This window comes from Xenopus laevis, chromosome 1L (genome assembly GCF_017654675.1).
Source record: "Xenopus laevis strain J_2021 chromosome 1L, Xenopus_laevis_v10.1, whole genome shotgun sequence".
Lineage (NCBI taxonomy): Eukaryota > Metazoa > Chordata > Amphibia > Anura > Pipidae > Xenopus > Xenopus laevis.
This window is the reverse complement of record NC_054371.1, coordinates 36,757,451-36,771,226: the sequence shown is the minus strand read 5'-3', so window position 1 is coordinate 36,771,226 and position 13,776 is coordinate 36,757,451. Positions and strand designations below refer to the sequence as shown.

At 39.5% G+C, this 13,776-nt stretch overlaps 1 protein-coding gene across 6 annotated transcripts in view; it reads right to left on the bottom strand.

Annotated features, from left to right (window-relative positions):
- The window catches only part of LOC108698064 (TBC1 domain family member 1), a 128,160-nt gene that overhangs the window by 65,937 nt on the left and 48,447 nt on the right, over positions 1–13,776 (bottom strand). Inside the window, exon 1 of one of the 6 annotated variants that reach the window (XM_041588375.1) lies at positions 11,214–11,453. The exons of the other annotated variants lie outside the window; for them this stretch is intronic. Within the exon in view, the coding sequence (XP_041444309.1) occupies positions 11,214–11,438 (225 nt within the window). The 5' untranslated portion in view covers positions 11,439–11,453. Of the gene's footprint in view, positions 1–11,213; positions 11,454–13,776 lie in introns of those variants that run through there. 6 annotated transcript variants of the gene reach the window in all.

Genomic DNA, 13,776 nt, shown 5'->3' with positions numbered 1-13,776 from the left:
TTAGTACCTTTTATTACATATGGGGAATACGCTTTTGTGCAAAAGACATATACAAAGATAGACTGACCCCCAGCAATCTCATCATTATAGCAAGCCTAAAGGCTAATCACATTATTACTTTAGGTCAGTACAATGCAATGTTGGAGTGTTAACATAAGACCTTGAAAAATTTCATCACAGTCACCATCACCATCAGATGGTTGTGCATATAGATAACATATTTCCTAACTTCCTCGCAGTCAAGGCTCAACTTATTGTATACTTGAATGTTTTCTGCACAATAAGTACAGATAGTGCTCTTGTTATTCAAAGACAGTTTTCAAATGCTGATTTGTATTTAAATATCACTACCAAACCAATATTTATATTGAAATAAATTAAATAATACATAGAGGTTCTTGATTTAGCATAGGTGCATATTTATTATATACATGGCAAATAGTAGATGTCTCCGCGAGAGGTGTTTTACAATATGAGAGTGCTCCCAGCACAGAGATTTACAGCATTACATAACTGCCTGGTCTCAAACTTAGAATTTAGACGGTCGTCTGGTTGCTAGAGCATTATTACCAGAGCAACCAGGTATCAGCTTGGGTGTCAGAAGAGAATGTAATTATGAAATGGCCTGTATAGAAAGATAGGCAGTTAAATAAAATAAAACAAGTCTCGCATCATTGGTTTTTGGTTGCTGGGGTTTTGCACACAAAAATAAATAAATAAAATTTAAAAAAAAAACAAAAAAAAAACACAAAAGTTCCAGTTTTTCAGGGGACCAGGAACCAGAAAAAATGTGTAAGATATGGGAAAATGTAATATCATGTTGGTGGGCCAAAAAAAAAAAAGTGTCAAATGCAGGAAAAAAAAAAAAGTCAGGGGATGTAAAATTGAGGTTTTACTGTATAATAAAATTCCGTTGTAAAGGTAAGGTTCTTCTTTAAAGGGGAACTACAGCCTGAGATAAACTTAGATTTTGCCCAGATCACATTGGGAGATTTAGTCTCCCAAAACTCCTCAAGGAACACTGTGATCACTTCTTAGCAAGAAAATGTGATGTGACAACAGAAGCAATGGAGCAGAGGAAATAAGTGCCTGTGCTGCTGAGGGGGGTGCGAGTGGTAACCCTTAAACTAAAAAGGCTTAGAAGTATATTTAAAATAATTATGACAATTCCACGGCCCTGTCTGAAAGCTAGAAGAAAAAAAAAAGAGCGAACAATTGCAGCTGTCTAAGAGGCAGAGATCGTTGTGCAAGGGTAACACGTGTCCCTATGTCAGTACAAGTATAGAACTGGCAAAATGCTAACTAATGTGTCCTCTCCCGCTTGTTTCTAATAGAAATGCAAGTCATGGTATCAGCTCAAGGAAAGGCCTCCCAAGGCACAAACTGCTGATCCATGGGAAAAGTCTGCTGCCGATAATGAAAAAACATGGATCACACACCCACAGCATTCAGTATGGACAAAGACATCTGGGAAGGCTGCATGAAATAACCTCGGTCAGGAGCTCTACCAGGGGAATACAGAAGGCAGCTTCCCACAAAACTCCAATGCCCAGGGGTTAAAAGCCAATCTACTGCAAAATTAGTCTTTCCCAAACTGGCTTCTTTCTAAAAAAGATACCAGGCAGCTGACATCATGTAAAGTGGCTTAACCTTGCACCAATTCCCCAGCTCTCAAACAAAGACTTGATTTTAAGTCAGAGAAAACAGACATTAAAGGAGAACTAAACCCTAAAAATGAATATGACTAGAAATGCCATATTTTATATATTGAACCAGCCTAAAGGTTCAGCATCTCTATAGTAGTAATGATACAGGCCTTCAAGCTTGTCACAGGAGTTTCTCATCTTGGATTTTGTGTCAGTGACACTGCACATGCTCAGTGTATGCTGGGCATCCGTTCATCAAGCTGAAAATGAGGTTTGCCGGTCATAGATGCTGATGCTACAGGGCTGATTATTCATTTTTTATGTTAATTATGTTGATTTCTGAGCTGCTATATATCTCATTTACTAATCAGCCTTTTATTGTGACAGTTAAATTCTGTGTACAGTATATGGGGTGTCGGTCTCTAAGTGACAGTAGCACAGAGCATGTGCAGTGAATCAGCAGAAATTAAGATGAGGAGCTACTGGGGCATCTTTGGAGGCACAAATCTGCTAAATGGCTGTGGTTGCCTTGGGCTGGTAAAGGAGCCCAAAACATAATGTATAAAATTTCTAGCTACTTCTTTAGTTAAGCTTTAGCTCATCCAGAGTAAAATGTGTCTGTTCTTGTATCGCCTCCATACTGTCCATTATACATTACATTTACACAGTTCTGCATATCGTTTCTCAGCCACAGAGCTTATGCACTTAAGATGGGTACATTCTGGCCGATTTGATATTTTCAACAGATGTTTAATTAGTTAACCACATAGGAAAAGAGAACCAACATGGCCAAAATTAATGCACAAAAGTATAGAACCTAAATGTGCAACCTATGCTCCAGAACAGTGATCCCCAACCAGTAGCTTGTGAGCAACATGTTGCTCCCCAACCCCTTGGATGTTGCTCACAGTGGCCTCAAAGCAGGTGCTTATATTTCAATTCCAGGCTTATAGGCAAATTTTGGTTGTATAAAAACCATGTGTACTGCCAAACAGAGCCTCCTATAGGCTGCCAGTCCACATAGGGGCTACCAATAGCCAATCACAGCCCTTATTTGGCACCTCCCAGGAACATATTTCATGCTTGTGTTGCTCCCCAACTCTTTTTAAAATTGAATGTGGCTCATGGGTTAAAAAGGTTGGGGACCCCTGCTCCAGAAGATGGAGAAAGAGTGTGTGTTAGTGAGTGAGTGTTTTCTTTACAGACCACTTTAGGGCTACAAATTGGATAGTCCTGGTAGCAAGGAGCCTACAGGCAGACCATGAAAATATTGTGGTGGGCTACACCATGCATATAGGTCTTCAGTTAGACAGCCCTGCCTATAAGGCATTTAAATCAATGAAATTGTAAAGTAAACACAAATTTTTTAAAGGCAAATTCTAAAGGAGACAACAAACTGTAAAAACTCTAGCATAAGCATTCTTGTGCAGTCACGTGCAAGGATCTTAATATTGGTCATCATTATAGGATAAAGGCATCTAAGCTAGGTGAGTCAGTCATTCCGCTACATTATCAGTTCTATCGTCACAGCTGTGCAGAATGGCTCATCCCCCATTAAGCCAGAAATTGCACATAAAGCTGTGCTTACATTTTTGTGCAATGAGAAAGTCACAAAGGCAAACAAAAATGTATCTCGCCAAGTAAGTCTCCAAGTCAGCAATACCAGGACTTGTAGGAACCTCATAAATAAAGTTCTATTAAGAAAGGTGCCATAAACAATTAGCTTTTAATGCCTAAGCAGCTAAAAAGATGAGAAGTGGATCTATTAAAATAGAGTGAGTAATTTCTTACAAGAGAAACATCAGCACAGCTTACATCATTAAGGGAATAGTAATGTTGCCCTCATACAGTCATAAAGTAACGCAGAAACACGCTTTTGGTAGGGTTGCCACCTGGCCGGTATTTTACCATCCTGGCCGGTAAAAATGATGCTTGATGCCAATGTTATTAATATAATGATAAAGCTATATAAAGAATATAGGAAAGCCGGTATTTTATTTCCAGAAAAGGTGGCAACCCTAGCTCTAGGACTTTTCACACATAAAAGCTGTAATTCACCCTTTGTAACTACGAGCTCAGGGCAGGAACTAGGGGTGTGCAGAACAGATGGCTGCCTTGGGTGCAACCTGGTGGGGAAGCTCAAGATGGAAATAATTCTTAAATTATAATGGTTCGGGGCTTGTGACTAAGCAAATCGGAGGGAGCAGGTTCCAGGGAACAGTGGTGACGGAAGGGGGGTAAAAAGCAATGTTTGGCTATGAAGGTTCTGTCTGCAGATATTGGCTGTACAGATATGGGACCCGTTACCCAGAATGCACGGGACCTGGGGATTTCCGGATAACGGATCTTTCCGTAATTTAGATCTTCATATCATAAGTCTACTAGGAAATGTTTTAAAGATTAAATAAACCCAACTGGCTGGTTTTGGTTCCAATAAGGATCAAGTATATCTTAGGTAGGAACTCCACTGGCGATTTTGGTAAGGTAAGAGATGGAAATGTCGGATGAAGTCGAATCGTTCGTCTGACGAGACTGTTGGATGCAGACGTGCCAGACAAACGCTGCGACACCATCCTTCGTTCCGGTTGCTTATCCTATTTCCTTCGCACAGCGTGTTGGATCGCGCCAAAATCGCCGTTGAGTTCCTCCCTAAGTCTGGAACAAGGTATTGTTTTATTATTATAGAGAAAAAGGAAATTATTAATAATTTCAAGTATTTTAATAAAATGGAGTTTATGGGAGACTACCTTTCCATAATTCAGAACTTTCTGGATAATGGATTTCTGGTTAATGAACTAGCAACTGTGTAAAATAAATGGCAAACTTATCAAGGTGTGTCTTATTTTACACCATGCAATATTTGCCACCAGTATTTCACAGCTTCAGACCTTTGTAAAAAGTGCTGGTGGAAGATACGCTAAGAAAACGCTTGTATAAAAATTACGCCTTTTTACACGATGAAGCTGGCGATGTGTGGTGGGCCTTAGGCACCAATAGAACTTGGGCCGGCACTGCAAAAGCTGGTATAAAATGAACTCTATATCTTGGTTTCATTAATATTGTCTTTTGCAGACAGAAATGTTGCAGCCTTATACAGGATCTTAGGAACTCAGTACAAGGCCCAGTTTTGGGTCTCCGCCCATAGTTTAAGAATGACTGTACTTGGAGCAACAGCACAGGTTCAAGAGAGCAAACAATATGGTTTACAGTTGCTACCAGGCACGGACTGGCAATCTGTGGGTTCTGGCAAATGCCAGAGGGGCTGCACTATGGTTCCATAGAAAGTTACCATATAGTGGGCTGGCAGGGGGCTGTTTGGGCCTCTGTGTACTTGGAATGACAGGGCCTATTTTGACTCTCAGTCCAGGCCTGGTTGCTACAATTTTGATCTGGTCTGTCAGGATACTAGGATATCTGCCAATAAGCGCAAACCCCAATTGCATTTTTCTCCCATTCTATACAGCGCCAATCCTGGGATAATAACATACAAGTCGCTCTGTTTATTTGGGCCAAGTGTCCTAAGAATCAGAACTGCAGGAAGTAAAGAGTCTCCTTTCTCTTCCTATCTGCCAATGTATCATGCACCCAGGGACCCATGGTGCACCAGTAAATGGAATTATCAACAGGATCAGCACAGCCAGTTGAAAGTAACTACTGAACAGAAGACATATACACACAGAAATTTGGGTAGTCTGGCTGAAATGGTCCAAACTATTCAACCAAACCTGGACCCACAGCCAGAAGAGCATACAGAAACGGATCTGGCTTTCCTGTCACATTTACCAAATAAAGCAGCCCTGAGCCTTCAACTGAAAAGCATAAATGTACAGCCCATGCTGCTCAGCTTCTGGTAAGTCAAGTTTTCAGGGTTTGGAAGCACTGTGAGACATACAGTTCTCCATGCACAGATGAGGAGAGAAGATAGAAGATCAGAAAAGAGCAGAGTAGTTTCTGAAAAAAGACGCCATAAGATAAGCCTGCCCAGATATAAACATGGCTCCAAAGTTGTACGGCTGAGAACAAAAGCGATAAACAAGAGAGGGACACTATGAAATCTAGAGAGGCAGAGAAACAAACATAGCCAAGGGCAAGAAGCAGCTTAATCTCTCTCTGTAACCCACAGTTTGTAAACTCTGCTCTGTATTAACTACAACCCCCTCAAAAGGTGAAGCTTGTTAAGAGGTGCAGGGAGTTCAAATTTCAGAATAGGGGCCAGCAGATTAGATACCACTGGCTTAAAATAAAATTTCATCAGTGACTTTAATAACATTGGGATCAACCATAATTTTTACCGGCTAGGCCGGTAAAATACCGGCCAGGTGGCAACCCTAGTGGCCCTGCAGCTGCTAGCCAATATTCCCTTTTAAATAGCATGTATTACTTGTGCTTGGTTTATAGCATAATACACAAGAACCATGAATATCCAACTTATATCCTTATAAACGGTGCTTAGTGATGTCATTGATTATAATTGGAGCTTAGTGATGTAATTTCTGTCACATGACTCACTGCAACTTGTGTATTAAAATAAATACAGTACCCCCTGTTGCGAAATAGGAGGATATAAGAAGTCACCTTGGAGTCCCATGACCTGTAAAAAAAAAAAAAAAAAAAACACTGCCAACGGCCTGGTGCTTTTATATGGCCATGGAACTCCTCAGTAACTTATAATATCCTAATATTTTACAACAGGGACACTTTATTCACTATATTTGATTTCCCTAACCCTAAGTGACACAGAATCATCACAAGATTTGAGCAGTTTTAAGACCCGTGTGCCTGGGATTTTATTTTTATTAATGTCAATGAAGACTGACAGGCAATTCAGACAGGTGTTTAACATGTAAGAACTGTTATTTTTAATAGTTATATCATTTAGCAATTACATACTACAGTTTATATTCCTTTGTATTAACCCATCTCCTCTTTACTCAGGAAGCGGTGAAACTCTGGACAAAGAGAAGATGAGCCAGAGGGACCCAGAAGAAATCACAGGTTGTAATGGGCAATCCTAAACAAAAGAAGACTAAAGCCCATATTTGTACAGGCATTTACTTGTCCTTTAAGGACCAGTAACATCAAAAAATTACTGTTTTAAAGCACTGGTAAAACTGGTGGATTTGCTTCAGAAACACTACTATTGTTTATATAAATAAGTTGCTGTATAGAAATGGGGGCAGCCATTCAAAGGAGAAAGGCTCAGGTTACACAGCAGATAAGCTCTGTAGAACATAATGTTATCTGTTATCCACTATTTATCCTGTGCCATATAGACTTTTTTCAATTTCCACCATTGCTACACAGCAGCTTGTTTATATGAACTATAGTAGTGTTTCTGAAGCAAACACATCAGTTTTACCAGTGCAGAGCAACACTACATGATATTTTCATTATTTTTAAAAACACTCATTTTTTTCCCAGCCTATTGCGTTTCTTTAATGTTTAAATGATGTTTTAGTAGACCGAGGGCTTTTTTTTTTTTTTTACAGGATATTACAAATTACCGGCAACTGCATTGCCGGTAAATTTGTAATACCGGCCCCAGCCTTGGCAGGTGTTTTACCGGCTAGGCCGGTAAAAAACCGGCCGGGTGGCAACCCTAGCCATGGTAAAGAAGAGGTTGAGGTCAAACACAACCAGTTTCCATTCCTATTTCTATTTAATATCAAAGTCAAAGTTCCTTACAAGTTAATTGTCCTCTATGAATCATGTACAGTAGTTGAAACTAAATCAATAATGGCGGCCATGCTTTGCTCCTATGAAATAAATCCTTTAATATTATGAGGACAAGCACAGTCTTTAAATCTGTATCTCTAAAAGGAGCAGACAAATCATGAAGGAACGACTCTATGCAAATAATACCAAGTTTGGTATGCCCTTAATACTTACAGCTGCAGAAATATTTAGATTTAAAAGAGACTCAGGGACAATGTATACTATTCTGTACACTCTCCATTCAGTGGCACTTCGCTCAGACCTCAGTAATGTACAAGTGTATATAACATTGTGTAACAGAGACGGAAACGCTTCTAACTGTGGGGGCCATAAAGGCTCACTCAGTTGAAGAAAATACAAGCTTTAAAAGGATCCAGGGGAGGGGAAATAAAAAAAAACCCTCAGACACACATTTTTAATGATTTTGCAATTATTGTAAGTGTAGATTTTCTGGCTTGCCAAACATGCCTGCCCCTAAGGAAATGCGGTAAATACTGTACTGCTATATAGAACTGCAGGTCATTTACCCCAAGAGATAAAAATTAAGCAAATAAAGGATTTGAATATAATTTGAAAACAATTAAAAGGGTTCATTCACATCCGAGTTAACTTTTAGTAAGATGTAGAGAGTAATATTCTGAGACTATTTTCATTTTATTATTTGTGGTTTGAGCTATTTAGCTTTTCAGCAATCTGGTTGCTAGGGTTCAAATTACCCTGGCAGCCATGCATGGATTTGAATAAGAGACAGCAATAAGAATAGGCAAGGGCCTGAATAGAAAGAGGAGTAATACAAAGTAGCAATAACAATACATATGTAGCCTTACAGAGCATTTGTTTTTAAGGTGGGTCAGTGCACCCCATTTGAAATCTGGAAAGACTCAGAAGAAGGCAAAGCATTAAAAAAAAAACAAACATACAGAAGTGCTCCAAGTGCCAGCACGCCGGCGATTTGATTTTAGCCAGCGATTTCGATTTTAGCCATCTATAATCTTCCCAAAAAGGTTCATCAACAAGTACTTCAGGTCCCACCGGCCTAACGGGTGTACTGGCTATATACTGGGCATTTTTATTGCAGCACTGTTGCATGACCCTTGTTTTGTTGTTTTACTGGTCTGATCAGTATAAAGAATACTTGATGCTAGAATAAAAGGTCTTTCTGTATCATAGAAAAGTAAATGGCAAGCCTACCTGGTACTTTAACAATAGCCTTCCTCTACCTGAACAAACACTTCAATACTAAGGAGACAAGGATACAGCTGGGCTTCTAATATCCTACTATCAGGCCCGGACTGGCAATCTGTGGGTTCTGGCAAATGCCAGAGGTGCTGCTGTAAGGTTCCATAGACAGTCACTATTTAGTGGGCTGGTGGAAAACTATTTGGGCCTCTGTGTACTTGGAATGCCAGGGCCTATTTTGACTCCCAGTCCAGACCTGCTTACTATCACGGTGTAAGCCAACCTCATGCCCAACAGCTGGTACAAATGACAAACCATGCACCCGCAAGAGCTAAAAGATACAACAGCAATTTAGTCACAGTGCAACTCTTCCAGCACAATCAATGTAAAAGTTCAAGAAAACTATTCAGTTTGCAGCCCTTCTTCACCCTGCATTATAGATCCACATTATAACCCAGGCAAACACAGTGAGTGACTGAACTGGTCTGTCATTTATGATCACCAAATTATAACTTGTATGCACTTTAACCTTCCCAATAATCTTGCCCATTATGCAAGGAAAACAACAGCAATTAAAAGGATTTCTTGGGACTAACTGAAGCTAAGAAGAGCAAATGAATACCAGACTCCCACCCCAAAGCTTAAAGGAACAGTAACGTCAAAAAATAAAAAGTGTTTTAATGAAAATATAATGCAGTTTTGCCCTGCACTGGTAAAACTGGTGTGTTTGCTTAAGAAACACTACTATTGTTTATATAAATAAGCTGCTGTATAGCAATGGGGGCAGCCATTCAAATGAGAAAAGGCTCAGGTTACACAGCAGATAGCAGATAAGCTGTGTCTGTCTAATGGTGTTATTTGTTATCCATTAGTTAACCTGTGCCGTATAGCCATTTTGCAATTTCAGCCATTGCTCCACAGCAGCTTGTTTATATAACTATAGTAGTGGTTTCTTAAGCAAACAGATCAGTTTTACCAGTGCAGGGTAACAGTACATGATATTTTCATTACTTTAAACCACTTAAATGTTTTGGTGTTACTGTTCCTTTAAGTGCAAGCTCAGAGTGGCCTTTGGCGGCGGGAGGAATAGCGGGAGTTGTCGTTCAACTACATCAGGAGGGCTGCACACTGAAAATCTTGCTAAGGGACAACAGTGAACATGGCTCTTTTATACTGTAAGAGATAACAGAGAATTGTGGCATGTACAGCATTAGCACCAAAAACACTTGTTTTGGAATTGGTAGACTAAGATCAGCCAGAGGGCTGCCAACTGTCAAAAAAAAAAAAAATTAAAAGGAACAATATCTTAAAGTGGAGGTTAAACTTTAAGTTAACTTTTAGTTTGTTATTGAACAGCCAATCTAAGCAACTTTTCAATAGAACTTCATTTTTTTTTTTTTATAGTTTTTAAATTACAGTGGAACCTCAATTTTATATCCCCTGATTTTAAGTTTTCCCTCATTTTACATTGTTGTGTTGTGGTCCCACCTATATATTATGCATAATACATTTCCCTAATTTTACACTTTCCTGGATTCTACACCATTTCTTTTCTGGTCCCCTGAAAAAACGTAAAAATTGATGTTCTACTGTATTTGCCTTTTTCTTTTGACTCTTTCCAGCTTTCAATTAAAAAAAAAAAAAAAGCAAATGCTCCGTCAGGCTACAAATGTATTGCTATTGCTACATTTTATTACTCATCTTTCTATTCATATTCCAGTCTCGTATTCAAATCAATGCATAGTTGCTAGGGTAATTTGGACCCTAGCAACTAGATTGCTGAAATTGCAAACTGAAGACCTGCGGAATAAAAAGCTAAATAACTCGGAAACCATAAATAAAAAAAAAATTGAAAGCTAAATTGTCTCAAATATCACTCTATACATCATCTTAAAGTTAACTCAAAGGTGCACAACCCCTTAAAAAATGAAAATCTTGAAAATAAACACATTTTTAAAAGTAAGTCGCTTATGTACCGTTAAATACAAGTCTAATCAAATGGCTACATCAGCTTTCCAACACTCACAAAGCAGAATTTCTGCTTTGCTTTATGGCAGCTAGTTACCTAGTCGGGACCTGTGCCTAGGCTGGCAGCTTTAGGGGTACGGGACACTTACTGCTAAATCTGGCAGTGATACGAAGGGGCAGGCAGTTACCCCCTCTTCTGCAATAGGTAAATATGACGACTGAACCATGAGGTGGTCCGGTACCTAGGGCAGCACTGGATCAATATAGTCAGAGAGGTCTGATATATCTATTATTTGTATCATGTTTATATATTTTATATCTTTTATATCTGGAACGGTCCATTTCCTATGACGGACGAATGGCTAGTGTCAGAGGGTTACTAAAGGTTTTCCTTTACTGAGTTTTGTCTTACAGGAGGTCAAAATGGATACTAAAAATACCATCAATCACTGTAGGTTTTTGATACCTTAGTCAGCAGAAAGATGGGCAAAAAGGTTAAAAGCCCCTGTGGTTTTGTTTCTCCTACCCGCTGCAGGGATGGGTAAAGCAAATCCCATTCATTTAAATATAACCCAGAATCTACACTGCTGCAACTCTAACTTCCTTGCCAGCGACTTGGGACAGGGTTAAAAAGTTTTAAGCAAAAAAAAAAACAAAAATGAGCCAGTGCTCTGGTGCAACAGCAGAGGAATAAATAAAACTTACCTTGGCCACCCAGCTAAACAGAGGGGACATCTCGGAGCTGCAGACACAGAGCAGTTCATGAGTCTGTGCAGCAGTGTCACAAAGGTTTCCAGGCGGCAGTTGGGGTAACACTGAGAGGAAGGCTAAGGATTGTGGGGCATTTAAGAGCTCAGTTTGGAGATTCACATTGTGTAGCTGAGCAGTCACTTCCCAGGGCTTGTAACCAGTATAAACGTCACCGAGCATAAGCCATCCCAGTCTGAGAGCTGGGAGGGGAAACGGAGAGTTGAACAGCAAATCTCTCCTGTGCTAAAGTGGATCTGACGGAAAGGAGAAAGTGCTAGAGAAGAGTCAGGAAGTTGAGTAAGAAGTTACAGTGGCTCTTGCTCATCTTCTCGAAGGCAAACTCCTTCAGCACATTCTAATCCTATTCCTGTACATGGCCCCTGCACTCATACAATACACTCACACAATACACCAGAGCACTAGCTACTCTATGATCTGCTCACCGGTAAAACAGGACTGAAAAAACAAAAAACAAAAGGCACATGGCTCTAAAGGAATTTGCTCATTTGATTCAGTTTAGCAACAGCCGAGGAGTCACATATTAAATACAATAGGGCAAATGTGTGTCTGCACTGGTGGCATGAAACATTTAAAAGGGGTTGTCCACCTTTAAATTAACTTTTAGTATGATGTCGAGATCAATATTTGCGATTGTTTCTGTTTTTTTTTTTTATTATTTGTGGTTTTTGATTTATTTAGCAATAGTTTGAAATGTCAGAAATCTGGTTGCTACGGTCCAAATGACCCTAGCAACCATGCACTGATTTGCATAAGAGAGTGGAATATGATTAGGAGAGGGTATGAATGGAAAGATGAGTAATACAAACTAGCAGTAAATATAAATGTGTAGCCTTGCAGAGCCTTTTGTTGGATGGGGTCAGTGACTCCCATTTGAAAGCTGGAAAGACTCAGAAGGCAAATAATTTAAAAACTATAAAAAAAATTTTTTAAAAAAATGAAAACAAATTGAAAAGTTGCTTACAAAAAGGCAAACCACCCCTTTAAGCCTAGCGAGTAAACTGTCAGTTTAGTGCTTATACAAGGCTCCATATATAATGCAGCTGGCACTATACAGGCATATAGCTGTGAATATTGATGGGCGAAACACATTGAAGTTAATGGGCGTCAATTATTTTGATGTGCGTCTATTTCGACATGAGCGTCAATTTTTATATGTGCGCCTATTTTGACCAAATGGATTAAAGTCAACGGGCAAATAATTTTGACGCGCGGCAATTTTTATGCGTGTGACGCGCCGCAATTTTTATGCGGAACTATTCTGATGTGTGCCCATATTTTTTTGGCACGGCGGATTTTTCACGTAATTATTCATCGGTGGTGAAACGTGGAAATTCAACGTGAATTTGCACCATCGCTAGCTGAGAGTATAATAAAGATAAGGTGACAGAAGCACCATAAACTACACCTACACTTATTATTATACGTATAATCCCTATCCCTATCTCTGGAGAACTGCACTGCTTCTTGCACTGTCAACCTACAACTGCCCTGGCCCATAAAAACCACACACATTTATTATGCTCAGCTCTGCAGTGCCAGTTTATTGGCTGCGCTTATTTCCCCATGGAGCAAAGACAAACCTCTTGTTGCCAATGTCACCTGGGCCTTTGCTGCTCTGACTCATTTGTTTACAAACGTTGGCAATTTAACTGGTGCAATCGGCATTGGGAGGCGAGGCCAGAGAATAAAGTACAGTGAAAGAATAATGTTATATATGTTATAGTGCATCACAGATGAAGACTTTGTTTTGCAGGCAATACACCAGTAACATACTGAAAATGAATTTTGCAAAGAAGATGCCTTGTATGTAACATGTGTCAGACAGCTGTGTGCCCATATAAAATATAATTTGATCATAACCAAAAGCATTGGAAATCACTGGACTGGGCAGACACTGGCTGAGAAAGGAGGGGTTCCTAGATAAAGGGTTGGAAGGGACAGGTTCTGCCGATTCTAGGCCTGGAAATTTAGCCAAAATGTTAGCTTTTCAGCAGTTTTACCATACCTAACAACATGTGGAAAGTAGAAAAAGAGGGAAAAAAAGATTTGCTGCGCTCACATAGCAGAATTTTTTTGCCACAACCATTTCATAGCCACACCCCTAAATACCACATCCATTTTACAAAATTTGGCAGGCTATGGAAAGTTTGAACACATTTCTGGGGATTTTAGGCCAGGTTGTGTTCTAACAGTTTTGCTAATGGAGGTGAATTGCCCTTTAAGCTGCAAGTCACAGTTTGCCCAAGAGACCTGCTTATCTTAATTGTATCTTTGCTTATCGTAAAAAGTTACAAATGTATCTAAGAGCAGCTGCCACGTATTCTGGCCTCTCTGCCAAAAGCCTCTTGTTTAATTCAGTTTTAGAAGCTTTATATTTTTTCTAGCGTCAGTAATAATCCGGGACTGTGGGTTGAGCTGTGAAAAAAGGATCAGCTGGTTTCAGACAGAAATTGTACAGATGTGAATAGCAGAAGATTTTCAGGTTTATGCAAGAAAT